Source organism: Chrysochloris asiatica, unplaced genomic scaffold (assembly GCF_000296735.1).
Source record: "Chrysochloris asiatica unplaced genomic scaffold, ChrAsi1.0 scaffold00002, whole genome shotgun sequence".
In the NCBI taxonomy this organism is placed as follows: Eukaryota; Metazoa; Chordata; class Mammalia; order Afrosoricida; family Chrysochloridae; genus Chrysochloris; species Chrysochloris asiatica.
The window spans coordinates 57,267,075-57,291,271 of NW_006408520.1; the positions used below are offsets into that span (position 1 = coordinate 57,267,075).

Genomic DNA, 24,197 nt, shown 5'->3' on the forward strand with positions numbered 1-24,197 from the left:
TGTCTGATGATTTCTGCATTCCATTGGGTCACCTCTCTTAGAACTGGGCACAAATACAGATCTCTTCCAATCAGTTGCCCTCCAAATATCTTGACATAGATATGTGAGTGCCTCCTGTGCCGCCTCACTTTGTTGAAAGATTTCAATTTTTATTCCATCAATTCCTGGTGCCTTGTTCTTTCCCAATTCCTTCAATGCACTTTGGACTTCTTCCTTCAGGATCATTGGCTCTTGATCATATGCTGCCTCTTGAAACGGTTGAACATCAGTAGTTGAAAAATATGGCCTTGGTGATAGACATGATGCCAGGGTCACATGATATAATTTTGCAAGATAATGACTTATTCATTGCAAATAACTCTTTTTCAACCACATAAAAGTTAACTGACTATATACATAGACCTCACCAGATGGGATATATAGAAATCAAATAGATTATACCTGTGAGAGACTACAACAGAGAAATTTGACTTTATTAGTCAAAACAAGGTCAGAAGTCAACTGTAAAACAGATATTTGCAAGTTAAGGCTGAAGATGATAAAAATTAAAACAAGTCTATGAGAGCCAAAATATGACCTTGATTATATCTCACTTGAATTTAGAAACCATCTGAAGAACATTGTTGCATTAGACACTAGTGACTGAATACCAGAAGAGTTGTGGCATGATATCAAGAACAGCACACAGGAAGAAAATAAAGTCATTTAAAAGACCAGAAAGAAACAGAAGACAAAAATTGATGTCAGAGAGACTCCAAAACTTGCTCTTGAATGTAGATAAGGTAACATTAATGGCAGAAATAAAAAAGTCAAAGAGCTAAACAGAAAATATCTAAGGGCAGCTCAAGAAGACAAAGGTAAGTATTATAATGAAATGTGCAAAGACGTGGAGCTAGAAAACTAAAATGGAAGAGCATGTTCAACATTTCTCAAGCTGAAAGAAATGAAGAACAGATACAAGGCTGAACTTGAAAGACTGAAGGATTCTATGAGCAAAATTTTGAATGATGCAGAAAACATCAAAAGAAGATTAAAGGAATACACAAAGTCACTGTACTCAAAAGCATTGGATGATGAGCAACCATTTCAAGGGGAACATATGACCAAGAACCAATGATAATGAAGGAAGAAGTAATTCCAAGATGCACTAATGGCAAAGAACAAGATTCTAGGAATTGATGGAAACAAAGTTAAATCATTCAATGAACTGATACAGCACTGGGGACATTCACTCATATATGCCAAGAAATTTGGAAGACAGCTACTTGGTCAACTGATTGGAAGAGATCCATATCTGTGCCATTTCTAAAGAGAGGTGACCCAATGGAATGGAATAACCATTGAACAATATCATTAATAACACATGCAAGTAAAACTTTGACAATGAATAAGGAAAAATAGAGAAGAATTGATTGATTTGAGTTATGGTGTTGGAGAAGAATATTAAAAGTACCATTGCCCCAGAAAAACAAACAAATCTGTGTTGATAGAAGTATAGCCAGAGTGTTCTTTGGAGACAAGGATATCAAAACTCTCATAATTCAGACATATTATCAAAAGGGACCAGTTCCTGGAAAATGACATTATGTTTGGTAAAGTGAGGGGGGGTGGGTCAGTGAAAAAGTGGAAAACCCCCATGGAGTTCGAGTGACACTGTGGCAGCAGCAATAGATTCAAGCTTAACAACATTGTTCAGGACCGGAAGTGTTTTGTTCTGTTGTGTATAGGGTCGCTATGAGTCAGAATCCACTTAACAGTGCTTAACAATAACAGCAATGGGCAAAATATTGAAGGACACTGGAAACATCAAAGGAAGATGGAAGGAATGCAGTCTTACTGTAGATCTGGTGGATGGACAACCATTTCAACAGGTAGTATATATCCTTTTAGTTTACCTGAGGAAACTGAGTCAAAAAGGAGCTAATAATTTTCTTGATTTTGCATTGCAAGTAGATGGTTTACTTGATAGCTACAAATAAGGGCTCCAGAGATAGTTAACACTGTCAAATATAAATCACAGATAAGAATGATGCTTTAATAGTTTTCTTGTGTGCATATATCTGATTGTGAGTGTGTAATTCTTAGTGTTTATGGATGTGATTGATGTCTTCAGAGACAATCAAGAACAGAAACGTCTCTTTTGAAATAAAATGTAGTCAATGTGACTCTGCAGTTGTACTTGGTGTTTTTGAGTCCCTAATTTTTAAATGGTGATTTCAATGTACTTTTCTGATTGTACTTCTTTCTTATTTTGAGCATAATTGTAAAAACTCATTAAAATACAGACACTTAAAATCACATCTACACTTTAGTTCCAACATCCATCTATCAGTTTGTATTTCTATGGTGGCTTGCATGTTGCTGTGCTTCTGGAAGCTGTGCTGCTGGAAGGTATGTCACCAATATTTCAAATACCAGCAGAGTCACCCATGGTATTGAGAGAAGCAGCAATATTAAGATGGAGGCTGAGGACTCTAGACTCATGGAAAGAGAAAGACTGTGTGCTGGCAGCCAGGAGGCAGGCTTGCAGAATGTGCCTTTTGGTTGTTTAAATGATTACATATTCCTGAGTGTTTTTATGTACATCCCACCCCTCCAAAAAAACAAACAAAAATAAAAAACAGAGGGAATAGAAGCAAATACTGTTGAATGATGATGTACGGAGGGGATTGTAATCATTGCAATGAAACAATGAGTGTAAAACCAATGTTCTCCCATGTAAACTATCACTCAATTTCAAAATAAAAATTTTAATTTAAAAAAGAGAGAGAGAGAAATAGAGTAAAATCAAATGGTTATGGAAGAAAAGACAAGTTGCGAGATTAACTTCAATTAGAATTATGTTGTTATTTAATGAGGCTACATATAATGATAGCACAGAGAATCAGAATAACTGAATTCTGAGTTCTGATCTTAGCTTTGCTTTAACTTAATGAAGCATATCAGCCAACCTCCAGTATCCTCACCAGCTCATTTACAAAACTGAAATGTTGCACTGGCTGATCACCCAAATCCTAAAGAATTCTGACATGTTCTAACTTTGTGAGTGGTTGCATTTGAGGTGTCATTGCATTGAAAGATGGGTGCTATTTTCACACATAATGTTGTTATTGAGTGCCATTGAGTTGGTTCTGACTTATCATGACCTTGTATAGTGTCTCTGAGGAGCATTTGGTAGGTTTGAATGGCCAACTTTGTGGTTAACAGTCCAATAGCTTATCCTACAGTGCCACACACCCATCCAGCTGAAGGGAGAAGTGTGAGGAAATACACAAATGCAGCAAATTCCTGGACATGTCTAAGAAAGAAATCCTTTCTGCCTAGCATGACTCAGACAGAGAAGGTGGTAGAGGGCTGGAAATGTATCCTAGGGAAAGTTGATAGGTTTTAAATTCTAAACAAAGTAATTTGAGTTTTATTAAAGTTTTTTAAATAAGCAAGACATAATGGTGGTGGTGGTGGTTATGTGCCATGGAGTCAGAACTGACTCATAGCGACCCTGTACAGGGTTTCCGAGGCTGTAAATCTTTACAGGAGCAGAACGCCTCATCTTTCTCCCACAGAACACCTGGTAGTTTCAAACTGCTGACCTTGCAGTTCACAGCCCGATTCGTAACCACTACGCTACCAGAGCTCCTTAATAAGTATTAATAAATCATGGAGAATAACTGGAAGTCATCTGAACATAAAAGTCGAGCAATTCGAGTAAATCAAAACTACAAAAGTGGATAATCACTGTCTTTATTGCATTTGAAGGGCTAAGACAAATTTTGAAGGTATACAGACTATTTTTTAAAGGGAAAGGCAATCAACCCTTAAGAAATTTTTATCCTTAATGCCAAAAGAACAAAGCTGCAGGATAAGAGAAGAAGAAAACAAAAGCTGGTTTAAGATAACCTTCGAAATGTTGCCAAGCAAACCAGGACTTGCTGCCTATCACTGTCAATCACAGAGATGGGGTGAGATCCAACATCACACTTTATTAGCAGAAAGCAAGTGATCTGGAAGACAGCAAGAATAGCTTCCCAAAGCTGTCTTTCTAGACACAAAGTCTCTAGACGTTTTATAGTATAAATTACAGCTGGAAAAATGATTAACCTTTCATAAGATCAAAATAACATTTTACAAAAACAAAGGAAAAATGTGTTTCTTTATCATAGATTGTTATCATTGGGGTTGTTTCCTACCTGATTCCTACAGTCCTTCAATAATTATCTTTATGGTAGAGAGTGGTTAACTTTTTCCAGGATATGATCACTAAGACTATTTTCCTTTCCTACTCCCTTGTTTACTCAGACCCCATTTTAACTTTGGTCAAGAAGTCATCTGTATAATTCCCCAATGTATTTTTACAGATCTCATTTCTATGAGATCTGTTTCACATGGAAGTAGTCACTTTGGTCCTGAGCATTTTGTATTTGAGTTAAAGGCATTAAATTAAGGTCTGATTGATGGGAAACACATTTTACAACAAGTAACACAACAAGGTGAAAGCTGAATACAGCAGCAAATTGTTATTGTTAGGTGACATCAAGTCAGTATGAACTGATAGTGATCCTATGTACAACAGAATGAAACACTGCCTGGTCTGGGTCAACCTCACAATATTTGCTATGTCTGAGACCATAGCTGCTGCTACTGTGCCATTCCATCTCATTGGGGGTCTTTCTCTTTTCTCTGACCCTCCATTGTACCAAACATGATATCCTTCTCCAAAGACTGGTTCCTCCAGATAATATGTCTGAAGTATGAGAGATGAAGTCTGGCCTTCTTGGCTTTCAAGGAACACTCTGACTGTACTTCTTCCAGCATAGATCTGTTTGTTCTTTTGGCAGCCCATGGTACTTTCAATATTCAGCTCCAACACTGTAACACAAATGTATCAATTCTTCTATGGTCTTCCTTATTTACTCTGGAAGTTTCACATGCATATGAGGTTATTGAAAATACCATAGCTTGGGTCAGGTGCACCTTAGTCTTCAAAGTGACATCTTTGTTCTTCAACATTTCAAAGAAGTCTTGTGCAGAAGATGTGCCCACTACAATACATCGTTTGATTTCTTGACTGTTGCTTCCTTGAGTGTTGATGGTTGATCCTAGCAATATGAGGTCTTTGAGAACTCCAATCTTTCCTCCATTTATATGGATGTTGTTTATTGGTCCAGTGGTGAGGATTTTTACTTTATTTACATTGAGATGCAACCTATACCAAAGCCTGTGGTCTTTGATGTTCATCAACAAGTGTTTTAAATTCTCTTCACTTTTAGCAAATAAAGTTGTATCATCTGCATATAGCAGATTGTTAATGAGTCTTCCTCCAAGCTTGATGCCACATTTTTCTTCATATAATCTAGCTTCTCAGATTTTTGGTTTAAGGAACTCTGGTAGTGTAGTGGTTACAAATCAGGCTGTGAACCTTAAGGTCAGCAGTTCAAAACTACCAGCTGTTCTGTAGGAGAAAGATGAGGCTTTCTGTTCCCGTAAAGATTTACAGCCTTGGAAACCCTGTGCAGGGTCACTATGAGTTGGAATCAGCTCCACAGCATGTCACAATACAGGTTGAATAGGTATGGTGAAAGAATACATCCCTGTCGCACAATTTTACTTATTTTAAACCATTCAATTGTTCTATTCAAACAACTGCTTCTTGGTTTATTTGTAGGTCCCTCATGAGCACAATTAAGTGTTCTGGAATACTTGTATTAAGTTTCTCCAAATCAAGGAAAAATCAATTCCTACTGTTAATGTGCATAACCATCATAAATTTGGTAGCCAAGAACACTAATTTTGGAAATTTATTCCAAAAAATCCATCTGTCTCTGTTTGATATTCTGTGTAACTTTCTTAACATTCTTTAGTTTCTGTTCTATTAGTTACGAGTTTTCAGACAAATTGAAAGAACATATTCCTTTGAATTATTTGAACCCATGATTGTGACATAGAAGTAAATAATCAATAGCAGCTCTGTTTTCCAAAACTCCTTTCTGCACATTCCAAAGTTATACACTCAAGGCACTAATTGCTTGAGAAGTGGGATTTAAGACCTTGACTATAGAGCAAGCCAGTGTACTTACTTCCACTTCTAAGGCTATAACCACAGCATGCATTGCAAAGAGGAACAAGGCTCATATTCTGTGGTGCTGAATAGGTGTAGATAGCTTTGACAATCTGCAGATAGTTTAACCTCTTGAACAACCTAACTTTTCTTAGCAGCTGTCTTATACCTGAAATAGGAAGGTGGTAAGGTGTCCTAGAGACCAGGGTCCCCAGAGGCATTAGCAGGGACATATGAGAAAGCTCTATGTCCACAAAGTAAAAACCATCCTGTAGGTAGTTTGATGTGTCCATTTGCATAGGACATAGCCTCAGTCTTTGAGCAGTTTAAGACAATATTATCTAGGCATTCCAGAGAACATCCAATAAACTCAAAATATCGTTGATCTGTGACAATTCTAAGCTCTGTAGAGATCATGTCATGTTCTTTCTAATGACCAGCCTCCAATTTTAGGTATCTTTATGGGTAATATTTTCAGGACATGTTAAAATAAAGTGACATTATGAGTCAAGCCTAAGGGAATCTATACTCTAGCTAGGTAAAAAAGTAAAGGTTTGTTATAAATAGGTCCCCCCACCCCCAGAGAGGCAGAAATCAGTTACATTCATTTTCAGTTTGGGCCAAATATATGCAGATATTTTCATCTCCTTGGAACGGGACCAGATCTTGGGATAATCCCAGGTTGAAGAAAAGAAAGCAAAGGATTAAGGCATACATCACTATAGTTAAAGGAGGGTGTTCCCTACAGATTCAGCTGTCCAGTCTCCTTTTTCTGCTGATGGGTATGCTTTTATAAGGTTGTGGTATGTCTAAGTCTTGAATTGGGCTAATTTGACAGCAGAAGGAGTGCTCAGAAATAAATCCCAGGGTCCATTCCATTTTTCTCCTAGCTGACTTTTGGTGCTGTCTTTCCACATCTTGAGCAGGACTCAATCTCCAAGCTACATAAGGTGCAGGTTGCCTGCGGGGGAAGACATAGACCTAGGAAGAGCAAATTTGTGAGTGGCTGCAAAAATCTGTGTTTGTACATATCTTTAACTCTTCAGATCCTGCTCTATTTCAGGCAAAAGTTGCAAACAAGTGGCCTGGAAGGGTCTACTGTACACCATTTCATAAGGTCTCAATTTTAGCCTTCTTCTGGAGGCTATTGTATATGGAGTAAAACTATGGGCAGTACCTGTTCACAGCATAAGTGGGTTTTCTGACACAACTTGATTATGTTTCTTTACAGCACAATTTATCTTCTTCATTTTCCTGATAACTGGGCCCTCCATGCTAAATGCAGCCTCCATTTTATTTCTAAGTGTTTGCTGACATGCTTTGTGACTCCAATTATGAAGGAAGCTCCATTGTTACTCTGGAGGCTCAAAGGAAGACCATTCCAATGGTTGATTTCCTTAAGTAGCACTTTTACCACTTCACTAGCCCACTGTGTTTGAGAAGGAAAAGCTTCTACCCACCCAGAAAATGTGTCCATCATTATGCGAAGGTACTTGAAACCTCAGCTGGGAGGTATCTGGATAAAATCTTCTTGGCAGTCTTCAAAGGGTTTTGTCTCCTGGTATTGTGGAAACAATTCATTTTTCTGATTTAGGTTTGTTCTTGAGACAAATGATGCAATTAGCTATGGCTTCCTGTATTATTTGAGTCGATACACTCCCTTTGAGACAGGAGCAAACAAATTCTACCAGGAGTTATTTTCCATAGTGGGTCATTTCATGGATTCATTTGATAAGACATGGGGCCAAGGTATGGGGAATTAACAGCATTCCTTGGTAATTCTACCGCTAGTTTATTTTTTCTTCTGAAATCCTTTCCTTTCTGCCCAGGCCAAATCACCCTAATCATCAACCTCTGTTCAGTCAGTTTTATATGCAGAATGGGTGTTTCAGCTGCTCATCATGCCTGTTGGTCAGTCAGTCAATTTCCTCTTGAGATGTTGTCCAACACTTTTTGGTGTTGAGAGCAGTGAATGATTGCCACCTTCGAGGGAAGAAGAATGGCATCTAGCATCTGAAATATTTCAGATTCATACTTTATTTCCTTTTGACTAGTTGTTAAGCGACCCCTCTCTTTTGAAATAACCTTGTTGTTGTTAGGTGCCATCAAGTCAGTACCAACTCATAACAACCGTACGCACAGCAGAACGAAACACTGCCAAGATAACCTTATGTGCATGCAAAATGAGTACAAGAACTTCAAGTCCATATATACATTCATAGTCCTTCCTTCTGACATATCCAAAACCCTAGTGAGTACAATCAATTTGGCTTTCTGAGCCAAAGTTCCCTGAGGAAGAGCTCTTGCCTCTATTGTTACCATCACGTACCCAGCCCTGTGAATCCCTTGTTCCATGGTAGTTGCTACCATCTACAAACAGTTTGCAGTCTGCAGAGTCAAGAAGGTGGTCAAAAAGATCAGACTGACTCATAAATACTTGGTCTACTGTCTTCACACAGTTCTAGTCTAGGATCTCTTGGTCCACATCAAGGAGTAGAGTGCTGGGTTAAGGCTCACCATTAACTTTAGAGTAACCCCAGGGTTGTCAAAGAGGATAGACTGATATTTACTCATTCTTCCTGCAGTTAGCAATAAGTTTCCTTTCTGCTGAAGCAGAGGTAAGACCTGATGGGGTACATTAATGGTTAGTTGCTGCCCCAAGGTGAACTTCTCTGCTTCCTGCAGTAATTCAGAAGTGACTGTGGCAACTAATAGGCAAGGGGTCATCTGGAACTCCTTGAGTCCAACTGTTTGGGAGGTATGCAACAGGTTGGGGTATCGAGACCACAAATTGAATCAGCACCCCCAACTTGAATCCTTGACTCTCACAAACAGAAAGAAGGGTTTTAAAAGTTTAGGGAAACCCAAGGCTGGGGCAGAAGCCGAAAATTCTCTCAGGGAGTTGAAAACTCTTTCACAATTCCCAGTCTACCAATGGTTCATTTTCTGTCCCCTTAAGAGCCTCATACAGAAGTTTCACTATCAGTCCATCGTTGGTATCCAGATGTGACAGAATCCAGCCATTCCTAGGAATCCCAGAAGTTGTCTTCAGGTCTTAGGACTGGGGTCTGGGTGATGAGTTACTTCCTCTTTTTAAATACACTATGTCATCAACCAGATTCAATTTGAAACTCCAAGAATTTCACCTTTGTTTGCAAATTTGAGCTTTTCATCTAGATACTTTTACCTCACTGAACCAAATGATTTTGAGTTCCTAAAATGTTCATTGGAGTCCTGGTGTGACACTGTGGGATAAAGAACTGGACTGCAAGGTCGGTTTGAACCACAAGGTCAGCAGTTCAAACTCACTAGCTCCTCCTTGGAAATCCTATACAAGGTTGCTATGAATTGGAACTGACTCAACAGCATTTAACAACAACAGAAGCAACATAGTATTTATTAAACAGTTCTCATAGTGCTGCCCAGTTATCAGTAAGTCATTCACATATTGCAAAATTTTCTCTCTGCTGAGTTTAAAATCTAAGTCCCAGACAAGAGGTTCACCAAAGAGGATAAGGGCATTCCTGACACTTTGAAGGAGCACATTCCAGCACAATGTTCCTTCCTTAATGTCTGGGGGTCTTGCTGTTCACAGGTGAAGATTTCCTGAGAGGCTTTTGTCAATGGAATGTAGAAGAAGGTGTCCATCAAATCTAATACTGAAAAAAAGGGGCTTCTTGGGAGAGATTATTCAGCAGGGTATAAGGATGTGTGTGGAGCTGCGGGGTGGATATCTTGAACTACCTCATTGACTGATCAAAGATCTTGGACAAACCAATATTCTTCTGTATTAGGCTTTTTGACAGGGAGAATTGGAGTATGTGTATGGAAACTGACATAACCAAATAAGTTATGAGTTTAAGGGACCTTCTAAGGCTTCCATCTTAGGGGCTATTGATTCCAACGGGGTTGATCCTAGCCGGGTTTCAGCTGGACCTCAACTGGGGTAGTCCATTGGGCCCTTCCAGAGTTCTACTGGCCCACATGAGGGGTGTTACCTGATTGTCTATCTCTCCTGGTCATCCATACTTCATGTCTGTTGCTTGAACTAGAAGCTGCCATGCATGTTCACATGGAACCTTCATCTGCACACTTTTTGTCTCAGAAAAGCAAGTTATCTGGGCATTCAACTTAGAAGGCAAATCCCACCTCAGAAGGGGAACTGGACAATCTTGTATGTAAAGAAAGTAATGTGACATCTATTTTTCTCCAATGGAGCAGTTCAAAGCCTTCAAGAAAACCTTATGTTCCATCTGTCCAGAGACTCTAGTGACAGAAACTGACTAAGCAGAAGGACTGGTGAGGGGAGTGTTCACCACTGAATTTGTTCCAATATCAACAAGAAGATCCATAGTTTGTCACCCACCCAGTTATTTTTACCTAGGGTTTCTGCGGGGCAATAATACTTAGTGATAGATCATGATGCATCCCTGGGCATCTTCAATCCTCCTTAGAGGCAGCTTGCTCCAATATTTGTCGACCAATTTGGTACTTGATTTCATCCCTAGGACCCTCTTTTCCTTTGGGGCACTCATTCTATGCTTTTGTAGTAAACACACTGGTTTCCATCTAGGGGTTTCTGAGACCTTGTTGCTTCAAGTTGTGTTCCCTGCCATAGCCGTGGAAACCTACCATTGGTGGTTTCAAGAAGGATGATTACTGTCTGGGTCTTGTTGTTGTTGTTAAGTGTCATTGAGTCTGTTCCAACCCATAGTGACCCTGTATGGGGTTTCCAAGGAACAACTGGTGAGCTTGAACCGCCAATCTTGCAGTTCAAACAGCTTTGCAGTCTGGCACGTTAAGCCACAGCACCACACCAGGACTCCTTGTGCTCTCAAAATGCATTGTTACCACTCCATCCAACTTCTGGAGTTTCTTCCGAATATCTGAAACACTTTGAGAAATGAAAGTATAGTAACCATACGTACATTGTCAGGGGACTATGGGTTCAGGTCATTGTATTTGTGATATACCTCATATACTCTTTCCAAAAATTCTCAGGGATCTTCAGTGGGATTTTGCTGGATTGCCTATACCATATTCAGGCTCTTCTGTTTGGGGGCCCCCTTCTTCATTCCTTCTAGAATATGCCTCTTGTAGTGGTTTAATAAGGAAAGACCACCATCATTCAGGTTCAAGTCCAGCTTGGTTAAAGGAATAACCATGGCCGGGTTAGAATTATCATTTGAATTTTCAGTGTGAAGCCTCAATGCTTCCTTCTGAGCCCTATCCAAGACCTGCTGATGCTTATTACTAACAAAAGTTATTAAGGCCTGGATGTTGGCCCAGTTGGGCTGGTGATTGACAAAAATAATGGTGACCTAGTCTATGACCTTGGAGGTGTCTGTTTGATAAGCAAAGTCAGAATTTTTCCAGTTTAACAAATCTGAAGTGGAATGCAGTGTGTGGGCCCAGTAATATCCTGTAGGTTGGCCTTGTTGATTAAGCCCAACCAATAATTATCTAAGAAAGTACTGCTCAGCCTTGACCATACCAGACCTGAATTGGGTCCCTTGATGGTTAGAAAGCCCCCTTCTTCTAACTGATAAGGAGGTGCTTGTTCTTCAGGAATGACCAGATCAGCAGTTCTTGGCACTATGTGGGGGTTGAGAGGAGAGAGTGGCGTAAGGTGGTCAGGAATTGGATGAGGAGTATTAATTATAATCTAATTGTGTGGCTTTTTCTGGTCTATCCTATCTATGCAACTTTTCCCAAACACTACTGGAGATTCTTTTCTTGCTTCTTCCCCTCCCTTTAGCTCTTCTCCGAACCATTATTCAACTCCCCTTTATCTCAGCAGTCTTGTTATGCAACATCATAAAGGCTTGTACTTAAGGTCTTTCATCCCATTTCCCTGATCTTTGATGAAAGAGCTCTAATTGCAAGATGCTAAAATAGTTTAAGGATCCATTTAAAAGCCGTTTTTCAACAGACTCAAGATAGTAAATAGACCCAACCATGTTACAGTAAAACAAAAATTTTCTTCATCATGGGAGGATACTCATAGGTCCAGCAATCAGACAAAATTCTTCCCAAGGGACTCTTTCTTAGATGGAAGCTCAGGCTTCCATCGTACAAGATTAATCTTTCAAAAATAGTAGACACTCAAAAGGAGCTTGGCTGTGGTGCCTCAATGGCATGCCACCAGAACCAAGCAAATAGATCAAAAATGAAAACAACAGTGGGCACTGGAGACACAGAGCAAAAGACTCCCAAGACAAAAAGTTTCTCGGCAGCTTGGAGCAGTGGATATTCAGTCTCTTGAGTCCACCAGTCTAGGTGGCCATTGGGCTCCCCAGAAAGTAAGATTACTTACCAAAGGAGTACACGCGGTCCCAGACATGGTCACCAGAAAGTTGCTAAGCAAACAAGGGCTTGCCTCCTGTCACTGTGGTCATTCACAGAGATGGTGGTGAGATCCAACATCACACTTTATTAGCAGAAAGTAAGTGATCTGGAAGATAGTGGGAATAGTTTCCCTAAGCTTCCTTGCTAGACAATCTTTGTATGTTATATAGGGTAAATTACAGCTGGAAAGATGATTACCATTTCATAACATCAAAGTTACTTTTCACAAATGCAAAGTAACATTGTGTTTCTTTATCAGAGATTATCACCAGGAACTTTCCAACCCAGGTCCTGTGGTTGGTCCTTTGATAAATATCTTTATGGCCGGGGAGTAGGTTATCTTTTTCCAGGGTGTGATCGCTAAGACTATTTTCTCTCCTACTTTCTTGTCTTGCTCAGACTCCATTTTACTTTTGGTCAAGTGGTCATCTATATCATTAACACACCAAAAAAGTAATAATAGAATTTAATAAACAAGACAGTTGGATCATGAAAGCATGAAGTTCAGACACCCTATAGAAAAACTTATAGAATTTCACACCTGCATAGTCATCTATATAATACCTTAAAAACCGACATCTTTCAAAAATGTTTACTGGTTTGCAGTTTCGTCTTCTTCTTTTTTTTTTTAACCACACTAGCAGTGTCAGAATGATGATACATCAGATGACAGTAACTATTAGTGACCTTAACACAGCTGAGTTTCTATTTTTATTTCTACAAAGCCTGCTTTTCTTTAGTTAGATGATATCTTAAAGGCCTGCATTAAAAATCTAAGTAGTCCAGGCAATTTGTATTGTATATTTATGAATATATTTTGTACACCAGACCCAGCTTTTCATACACACACACACACACACACACACACACACACACACACACACACACTGTATTGACAGCATACTTCCAAATAGGCCAGTACATATTTATGTAAATTATCTCTGATTTGCTACAAATAGAACTAATAAAAATTCCAACATATTTTAAAAATATTGATGAAAAATCCAGGCTTTGAGACTTTATTCCAATGTTTATGAAGGGCAGAAGTAGACAACAGAATGTGTTTCTATTTGGGTGATAACTTACTTGTTCTCTTTAGCTCAAATTAAAAGTAGTAGCATTGGGGAGTTTCATCTGGCTATTTGTAGATAAAATTGCAGATTTCTGAACCTGGGTAATAACAGAGGTAAACATGTTTGAAATTCCTAATGTAGTTAACACTGAGTAAATAGGATGGAATATCATGAACTTTGACAAATAGCTATTCAGCTAGCAGAAAGGGATTCAGGAATGGTGCTCTGACAGAGAAATAGCTTAGTAATTGCTAAGTGTATGTTGGCATGGAATTAGTCAAAAAGAGAACAGAATGGTGTTTTCTCTAATCATTCTCTTGGTTGTTTATAACACAAAAACAGAATTTCTTGGAAAATAATTAGTTTACATTTTTATAGTTTCAAATGCTTAGTCTATAAAATATGTTAGGTCTTTCTAAGTATAGGTATTAAGGTTTTGAGAAAACAAAAAATAAAATAAAAATCTACAACAGTGGAATATCTAATTACAGATTTCATCTCATTTGATAAGCACTTGTTAGTCTGATTCCTTTTAAAGAAAGAGCAGACTGGCAGGAATTTGAAGGAATTCAATCAATTCTTACTTTTTCTCACTGAGAAGAGTAAGGCTTAATGTATGGAGTTCACTGTGGTAGAGGCTTATACATTAAGCCTTACTCTGCCAGACGAGAGCTGCTTGAGAACTGGACCGTGGCATGTTTATGTCTCTATCCCCAGTCATAAAAAAGGTGTGTCGATAAAAAGAAAATGAAAATCTATCCATTGGCAGCCTCACCACATGCCACTGTGCCGCTCAGGTATTCTCCAACACCAAAGTCTAAGAGAACAAGAAAATTAAGGGAAAGAAGAACACTTCTTGTGTCTGTAGCACGAGAACAAAGCCCTCTTAGACAACACTCTACCCTATGTCTCACCATGTATGAGAAGACATGATTGGCCTATGTACACCCTACTAAGATCTGGACATTTTTTGCACCAGATGTAACAGAAAAGTATAACAGGATTATGTCACATGTGCTGAGGGATAATTCTTCCAGTCACCATTGTCTAAAGTTACAAAGCATTTTGGTACCAGTGCTCTTTTCTCCCTTTAATTTTTCACTCAGTGCCTAGGCAAAATTAAGTGATATTTTAAAAATCTGGGTATGATCCTAGCCTAAGGACATCCCCATGCACCTGTTGGTGGTGTTAAGGGGTGGATATTACAAATGAAAGTTTCAAGCAAACTCCTCCCACAGTATGTAATGAAACAGGGCTGCACTGTCAATTGGAGCTAATCAATGGTGCATAATTTCTCTCAGTAAACTAATGTGCTCTCTATTTTGAAACCACTTTAATCACTCTCTTTTACATAAAACCTAATTTGGGTATAAATCATTCATTTCCCATTCAAGTATAAGCTTCCTCAGGAAAATCTAAGTCACAGCCAACTTTCTTATATGGAAGCTGAGTTCATGTAGCTAAAGTAACTCTACCAAAGATTGCAACAGGAGTCATATAAATATGACGCAAAACTAGTTTAGTTAAGCTTAAGTAATTTAAGGAAAATGTCTCGGCGAGTAATTGGTATTGTACCAAAACTAAACATTTCACAAAGCTGTTACATTTGCTCTTGCCTAAAAATAAAAACTGGAGCAATACAAGGGAAAACTGCCAAGACTGAAAATAATATGCAACAGCTGTAAGTAATTGGGAGTGATAATCATAATTAGACAAGATGTAAAATATGTGTTACAGCCCAGATTGTATCTTCCTGTTGACAACTGGGACATATTCCAAAGGCCTGGTTTTCACACCTAGCCTGGGTGCTCCTTCTCTGTGCCTAAAAGTCCATCCAATCCAGTTAGTATTAGGTCAGCTAAAACCACTCTCTTAATATCATGTTTCATGCAAGTCTGCCTTGGAAAGCAGTGGGGAAAAAAAAAGAAGAGATCATAGTACTTAACCTTTAAGGAGCCCACAAAGAAATATAAATTGGCTAATTATGTAACAGTAAATGACATTAAATATAAATCCTCCAAAAGAAGCCAAGAAGATACAGATGATTAATATTTTTGTAAAAGGAAATCAGGGATATTTTAAAAATCAAAACAACATTGATTAAACCAAGTATAGGTTAAGGACAAAGCAAAATATGTTTGTTCCTTTGAAAACATCTCAAGCTAAATAGTAAACTCTATGAAGACAGGGATTATTTCTATCTTGTTCAGTAACTCAGAGAGTGCCTGGAATGTTGCACATGCTGAATCAGTGAAATGAATGAGTGACTGAGGAGTGATTACATAAGAATGTTGTGTGCTGTTGAGTCTCTTCCAACTCATTGTGTCCTCCTATAATCGGGCTGCGAACCTTAAGGTCAGCGGTTCGAAACTACCAGCTGCTCCGCGGGAGAAAGATGAGGCTTTCTACTCCCATAAATATTTACACCCTCAGAAACCCTATACAGGGTCGCTATGGGTCGGAACCGACTCAATGGCACATAACAACAACAACAACATAGGGATTTTAAGAACTGCTGGTGGGTTTGAACTGCAGACCTTGAGGTTAGCAGTCTAGTACTTGTCCTACAGTGCCACACCAGGGCTGTAGTAAGACATGAGGAAGATACTGTTTCAGATACTTTACTGTGTGCTTTATATGTATGTCTTCACTAAAACTTTTGGGATACTGCTAATCCTCATTTGCAGATGAAGACACTAAATTATAGCATAGTTAAAAAGAATTACTTAGTTAACTCAATTAAGATGAGATGGAGCTGGAATTTGAACCAATATCATGTGACACCATCATTCCTATATTATGTACATTATGTTTAAATAACTGGAATGCCTTTAGCTTTACTAAGAAACAAGGAAGAATAACAAACAGCCTACCTATTGTTTGCTTTGAATTTTGATCTGCAAATCACACCAAAGCTATTTTCCTGACAATACTCTATTTTATTCTTTCTCTTTCTTGCATAAAATGGCAACTATAAAAGTATCTATTACAGTGCTTAAGAACTAGATATTTTCTCTTTTTTGATATCTTTATCCTATATTAATCTTCTTCATTTCTCTTCCTTTTCCTTTCTTCTCTCCTAAATTTATACTTTCTTTCTCCTCTTTTCGTTCGTCTCAAACAAAAACCAAATTCAATAGGTGACAGTGAATCAGCAAAGCAGTTTTCTGTCACACATTCTGGTTTTTGTTTTTTTGGTTGTTTAAAATGGTATTTATTTGGTCAGTACACCAAATAGGATGCAATCACTATCATGACAAATACACAGAAATATTCAGATCAACATAAAATAGTAATTCAGTTTAAAGGAAGGGAAATTTCTTTAAATGTTATGACAACATACTCCCAAGAAGAATCTTTTCTTCAGTTAATTATGTTTCAATCGATTAATTGGAAGTTACCTTGTGAATTTTCTTTAAAATAAAACTCCAACTTTATTAACCCATGCCATTTAAACATTGTAACGAAAATCTCAACTAACTGCAAAGGAGATGACAAAATTAGTTACCTTTTTTGTTTGAACATTTCAGAGGTAAGTGGCTATTACAAATACAGCAGGCAAACTGATCTAGAACATAGTGCTGTACTGAAGTTCAGTCTAAATTGTGCTAAATGGTCATCATTAGTACGGCACATTTTAGCCCATGATGTAGCGTCCTGCCAAGACAGATCCCAATTTGTTACAGAAACACATAGATTACGGTTGATTTTTTTTGTTTTAAAAAATATATATATATATATTAAAAAGCCAAGTGTGCTTCCACATACAAAGGCAGGTTTTTCCCTGGAGTGATTTACAGGAAGTACTCAGGGGTGTAAGGAGCTCTGGTAGCGTAGTGGTTACGAATCGGGCTGCGAACCTTAAGGTCAGCGGTTCGAAACTACCAGCCGCTCCGCGGGAGAAAGATGAGGCTTTCTACTCCCGTAAGGATTTACACCCTCGGAAACCCTTTACAGGGTCGCTATGGGTCGGAACCGACTCGACGGCACTTAACAACAACAACAACAACAACTCAGGGGTGTGCCTGGTTCCATGAGGCTCCACGAGGAGGTGCTGCGTCAGAGTGAGGAAGGAATGTTTTAAAGTGTCATCTTGTTCCATAATAGCAGCCTGGTTCCCACAGAGGTAACAGTAATTGGGTGCACTGAAAATGGTAACCACATTCCAATCATGACTCCAATTATATCGTTCCATTTCAAGTTGGTGAGCATGAGAAATCAGTGTGAGACCATTGGCATGGTTAAATGTCTCAGAAATGTCTTGTCCTAAAGTATAGCTAGCACCACGTGGAAAAATACCCCACCCACTACGATCACCTGGATCTGACCACAGCAGATCACTCATTAGACCCTCATGTGGGACTTCCTGTAAAGAATCCAGGGTTCTTATATGATCCAGTGTATCTATGGATGGAGAGAGGCCACCATGGAGGCAGAATAGCTGTCCAGCCACTAAAGCCGTAAGTGGAAGATAATCAGATAGATTTGTAAAGTATTTCCAAACATTGGCATTTCCATATTTTCACAGACATTCATCATAAAAGCCCTAAACTTGGGTAATTTGTCCGGTTTTCATGGTTTCCTCTCAATATTTTAATGCGTTCTGAATAACGCACCTTTAATGCCACAAGAAGAGTCACAGTCTCCAGCGAATAGTAACCTCTGTCTACCTAGTCACCCATGAATAGATAGTTCATATCTGGTGATTTTCCACCAACTTTAAAGAGTTCCATAAGATCATGTAATTGACCATGAACATCTACACAAACGATAACAGGACAAAAAACCTCTTGCACATTTGATTCTTTTGTTAAAATTTCCTTAGACTTTTCTCACACCGCCCGCACTTGATTCTCCTTCAGTTGTTTACCACTGGTCCAGCTCCTTGGTGAACACCTTGTCCTCCATGGAGGCAACATCCCCTTCCCTGTTGACTCCTGCTCCACCCCCACTCCTACCCCGAGCGAGGCTCCCTTTTTCCACTGCCACCACCACCCCAGTTCCAGGCAGGAGAAGAAGGAGGCTGGCTGGGCGGCTGCGGGCCATGCAGCCCGCCCAAGCCCAACTGGCAGCCTGGGGCTCCCGGGACCTCTTGGAGACACCACCCCACCCCACCCCAGCCCACCATTCCAGGCGCCCTGGGAGTCAGTAAAGGGTGCGGGAAATTAAGGGAAAGTGCGACTTGGGTTTTTAGGGCAGTTCCCACTGGATGATGGCCACTCACCACCTCCACCTCCCACCCTTGGGCCTCTCTCTGCTGGGTCACCCTTTCTCTCTCCCACACATTCTGTTTTAAGGACAAGAAATCATAGGAAAAAAAATTGTTGAATTAGTGTATCTTATCCAAAGCAGGGTTTTGAATTAGACAATTAGGAGTGTTTTCCCACATGCAATTCAACAACCAGACATTGAAGACCTCTCATGTAAGATGTTGCATACAGGGTTGGGAGGAAGCTCCATACCTTCAAGGTGCTTATCATCCAGGGGAGACCAAAGATATAGATAGGGTTGACTGTAAAAGATTCTATCTATGAAATCAGGTACAAGCAGAAGATCAGTGATTTTTATTAGAAAACCTAGGGAGGGTCTCAGGGAAGAAGTGGTATTTTAGATCTTTAAGAATGAGTAGGACTTTGAAAGATGGAAGAGGGAATAAAAAGAACCACCTAGCTTTAAAGATACAGCATATGTAAGTTGCATGGAGTAATGAGAGTTTCTTGTGTGTTCAGAAACCAACTTGTGTTTTTGACTCTACCTGTTGAGTCAAAGACCTTATTACTCAATTGTTGTTGTTGTCAAGTGCCGTCGAGTCGATTCTGACCCATAGCGACCCTGTATAGGGTTTCTGAGGAGCAGCTGGTGAGCTTGAACCACCAACCTTGCAGTTCAAATGGCTTTGCAGCCTGGCACATTAACCCACAGCGCCACTCCGGGACTTCTATTACTCAATAGACAATTGTTAATTACTGATGGACAATTGTTAATTACTGATGGTTTTGGGCTAACACATACACAAACACATAATAAATGTCAGTCGGTGGGAATAAGGTTGAATAATTATGGCAAAACTAATAATGGACTACTTTGCAGCCATTTTTTAAAAACACACAAATGCATTGATAAGTGCCTATGATTATATTTGTTATAACTAATAATTGTATTTATGTTTGTTTCCTGGATTGCCTACTTTCTTATGCTTCACATTCAGCCTTCTACACAAAACTTAACCCATGAATCCTTGAAGCCCTCCAATGTTTGTATATAGAATGCTTATCTTTATACTGCATATGTCCTAAGGCATATATTCCTATTTATTTGTATCCTCAACTAGGAATGAAACCTTCCTAGAAGAAGGGGTTGGGTTTTATTTATCTTTCCTTGTGTGAGGCTTAGTTTAGTCCTAAGTACATAAGAGATGTTCAATATGGTGTCTGAACATTTCTTTAACTAACTTTATCCTTGTGTTTCTGGTCTACTGATTGTTAGTATTGCTTTTGCAGATTATGCAGCTCATAATGTTGGAGCCTAGTAATGTGACAGGCAGCTCCTGGCTTATTTTAGGACTAATAGAAGTAGAACACCCACACAAACTAAAAAGCACAGCAATTCGAACTATCAGTAAACAACAGCAAAAATGTATGCTGTTTAATTTTAATTTAATTTATCATGTGTATGTTATTGATATATTTTGTTCTTATTTAAGGCTATAGAAGGATAGGTGGAAGAAGAGAAAGGCACCTTTGGGGAAAATATCACATTGAAGGTAGATGATGCAAAAGACTGCATATGGGATCATACAGAATTAAGTAACAAAAAGACTGTATTTATTTTACGAACAGTTGTATTCTCAGCAATATTACAGTATTTGGTACCTACTTCAAATGGAACAGACCATCAATTACTGATATGCAAATTGAGTCTGGCTGCTAACCTCAAGATCAGCAGTTTGAAACTACCAGCTATTCTTCAGGGGAAAGATGAGGCTTTCTGCTCCTGTAAAGATTTACAGCCTCAGAAACCCTATGCAGCGTCGCTATGGGTCAGTCAAAATCAGAACCTACTCCACAGCAAACCACCACCATGTATAAAACTGTCTACTTTCTAATGCATAAATGTTATCATATTTCACTTATCCAAATGCTTCAAAATCACCTTCAATAAAGAAAGTGAAACTTTTTTTTTTTTTTTTTCCATTACTATCAAGGCCATTCTACATGGCTGGCACTCCATTTCAATTCCTTCCCTATGCGGCTTAAACATAGTCCAGCAAGACTCTTTTATCTTAAGATCCAAAATTGTGTGCCTTGCTTTCTCCTTTTCTCATGCCCTTGAATATGTTGTTGGTTCCTTTGGTAAAATTCTGTTTAATCACTTCTTTCTGGTCCAGGCAGGCTTAAATAAATACACAATTTGCTTAGTCACTGTAGTTTACATATGCAACTCTACTGTTCCTAAGATTTCATTGTTATTGCTAAGTGCTGTGGAATGTGTTCCAATTCAGAGCAAAAACCCAGAGTATAGGGATTTTGAGGAGCAGCTGGTGGGTTTAAATCACTGACCCTGCTGTTAGCAGTCTAATGCTTATCTTACAGCCCCACACATTTTTTGCTGTTGATAAATGCTGTCAAGTTGGTTTCAATTCATCGCAACCCTGTATGGGATTTCTGAGGAGCAGCTGGTGTGTTTGAACCACCAATATTGTGGTTTACTGTCCAGTTCTTAACTTACAGGGCCATACCAGAACTCCAATGCATGCAAAAGGAATAATAATGTCCACTGTTGTTTACTGAATCCTTACCATATGTCTAGGGAGTACTGGTGTGGCACTGTGGGATAAGCATTGGACCACAAGATCGATTTGAACTGAAGGGTCATCAGTTTAAACTCACCAGCTGCTCCTTGGAAATCCTATACAGGGTCACTGAGTCAGAACCGACTCACTTAACAACATTTAACAACAGCACTTAACAACAACAACAACAACAACAACCGACGATATGTCTAAGTAGTCCTGGTGGTCCTGTTGGATAAGCACTAAATTGTAAACCATGAGGTTAGTAGTTCAAACCCACCAGCTGATCCATAGGAAAAAGATGAGGCTTTCTGCTTCCTAAAAGATTTATAGCCTCTGAAACCCTATACAGGATCACTATACCTCCAAATTGATTCTATATCATTAGGTTTGGGGTGTTTTATAGCATGTGTCTCGCCCAGTGCAATATGATGCATGGTCCTCATCTCCAACTCTCACCACAGCCCTGCCAGGTGGGTGATATTATTTCCATTTTGCCCTTGAGAAAACTGAACTTCAGGGAGATTAGCCAACCAAGCCACACATTGTCACACAGCAAAAACAGATGTGAACCTAAGTCTGTCTGATTCTAGAGCCAATGATCTTTCCAATATACCCAACTGCCTTTTGATTATTGTCAAGATGCTAAAAGACACAAATTAGGTTTTGATTTAATCTTTTTTCTCTCTCTTTTTTTTTCCCCAGCTCCAAGTACAGCCCAGTATGGAATTACCGGGAGCGCTGATGTTCTTTTCTCCTGCTGGTACCTTGTGTTGACACTGTCCTCTTTCACCAGCATATTCTACCTGAAGAACGCCATTCTACAATAAATTTAAAGACCCAGAAAAGGCTTTTAAGGATTCTCTGAAAGTGCTGATGGCTGGATCCAATCTGGTACAGTTTGTTAAAAGCAGCGTGGGATATAATCAGCAGTGCTTACATGGGGATGATCGCCTTCTGTAGAATTGCTCATTATGTAAATACTTTAATTCTACTCTTTTTTTGATTAGCTACATTACCTTGTGAAGCAGTACACATTGTCCTTTTTTAAGACGTGAAAGCTCTGAAATTACTTTTAGAGGATATTAATTGTGATTTCATGTTTGTAATCTACAACTTTTCAAAAGCATTCAGTCATGGTCTGCTACGTTGCAGGCTGTAGTTTACAAAACGAATATTGCAGTGACTATGTGATTCTTTAAGGCTGCAATACATGCATTCAGTTCCCTGTTTCAGTAAGAGTCAATCCACATTGAAAAACATGCATTTTTTTTTTTATTTAAAAAAAAGCAAATAATATTGCCTTCAGATCATTTCTTCAAAATATGACACATATCTAGATTTTTCTGCTCGCATGATATTCAGGTTTCAGGAATGAGCCTTGTAAAATAACTGGCTGTGCAGCTCTGCTTTTCTTTCCTGTAAGTTCAGCATGGGTGTGCCTTCATAAAAGAATATTTTTCTCTTCATCTCCAATGAGTATAAAATGTTTGCTAAATGCTAAAATTTGAAAGCAAAGATGTACCACAATGATAGACTTAAACTATATCCTATCTCTAAAGAGTCAAGGAGCTATTGGAATGTAAAAAATCTCTTCCCTCATTTCCAGTGTTGTTTGAGAATTTTGATCCACAATAACTCAGATTTTGTGATGAAAAACAATTTTACATAGCACAGGTAAATTTCCCATATGATTTCTTTAGTTGTAGCTTGATGTTAGATCCACTTTGGGAAACAATTCCCTTTAAAATGACAGCACAGACCATAAAAGGGATTTCCTAACAATATAGCACTTTCACTATTCCAAGCTCAAATCTTTAAGATGGCTTGCCAGAAAAGACACAAAGTCCTATCACTTAATATCACAGGAGTTGGTAAGCACTCAGAATATGTTTAGTTCTATGGTAGATAAGTTGGTATGACAGACTCAGTGCTCCTGTGGACAGGAAGATTTTGCATATGTTCTAGTTGAAAACATCACTCAGCTAGTAGTCTGAAATATTTGTTGTGTAAAAAAACATGTTCCAAATTATATTTCAACAAATATTTAATGTTGTTATGCACCACATTAATCCCTGAAATAAATAATTCTGCAATAAATGTTTTCTCTATCAAGCCCTGGTATGGCACTGTGGGATAAGCACTGGACTGGTAATGGCAAGGTCGGCAGTTCAAACCCACTCGCTGCTCGTGGAAACCCTACAGAGTGTCATTGAAACAGAGCTGACTTGACAGCACACGACAACAGCAACACATGGCCATTTCAGCTCAAAGAAAGCAAAACAACAAAAACAAAACAAGATTGTTTTTCTTCCTACAAGATATATATATAAATTATTTCTATTATAAATAATGAAAATTACATTTTTGAAGACACGTGCTGATATTCTACGAAGTACTATACTACACTATGGAAATAGTTCAATGGTTTCACTAATTATTAAAGGGCCCTGGTGGCTCAACAGTTAAGCACTTGGCTGCTGCATGAAAAGCTGGTGGTTCTAATCCACAAGCTGCTCCATGAGAGAAAAGATCTGGTGGTCTGCTCCTGTAAAGATTATAGCCCAGGAAACCCTATGGGGAAGTTCTGCCCTTCATGTACGACTTCTTTCAGTCCGAGTTGACTCAGTGGCACACAACAAAAAAAGACCATTGCCTGGAAAGCCATTTAACATTTGCCAAAATTGTCAATTACTCTTAATGAGTAAAAACAGTCCCATTTTACAAAGTCATAACAAAAACAATAATATAACTTAACCCTAATAGTAAAATTAAATGCAAGAAATTTCACAGAGCTTGTACATACTTATAACACCTAGTATTTTGCCCTGAAAGAGATAGCTTGAAAAGTGTGATATTTTTCCATTAAAATTTAATCCCAAAGTACAACATAAATCTATTTTAATTAGAAAAATGATTCTTAAATAAA

The 24,197-nt window shown here is 38.7% G+C and overlaps 1 protein-coding gene and 1 pseudogene across 2 annotated transcripts in view; one reads left to right on the plus strand and one right to left on the minus strand.

Moving 5' to 3' along the window:
• LOC102819913 (neuronal growth regulator 1-like) overlaps positions 1-23,380 on the plus strand; it is a 1,419,333-nt gene extending 1,395,953 nt beyond the window's left edge. The window contains exon 8 of one of the 2 annotated variants that reach the window (XM_006831037.1): positions 21,974-23,380. In XM_006831037.1, the coding sequence (XP_006831100.1) occupies positions 21,974-22,098 (125 nt within the window). In that variant the 3' untranslated portion in view covers positions 22,099-23,380. The remainder of the gene's footprint in view (positions 1-21,973) is intronic. The other variant, XM_006831038.1, reaches the window with a different exon arrangement.
• Positions 3,888-18,384, minus strand: LOC102827801 (annotated as a pseudogene).
• Positions 23,381-24,197: the final 817 nt, after the last annotated feature.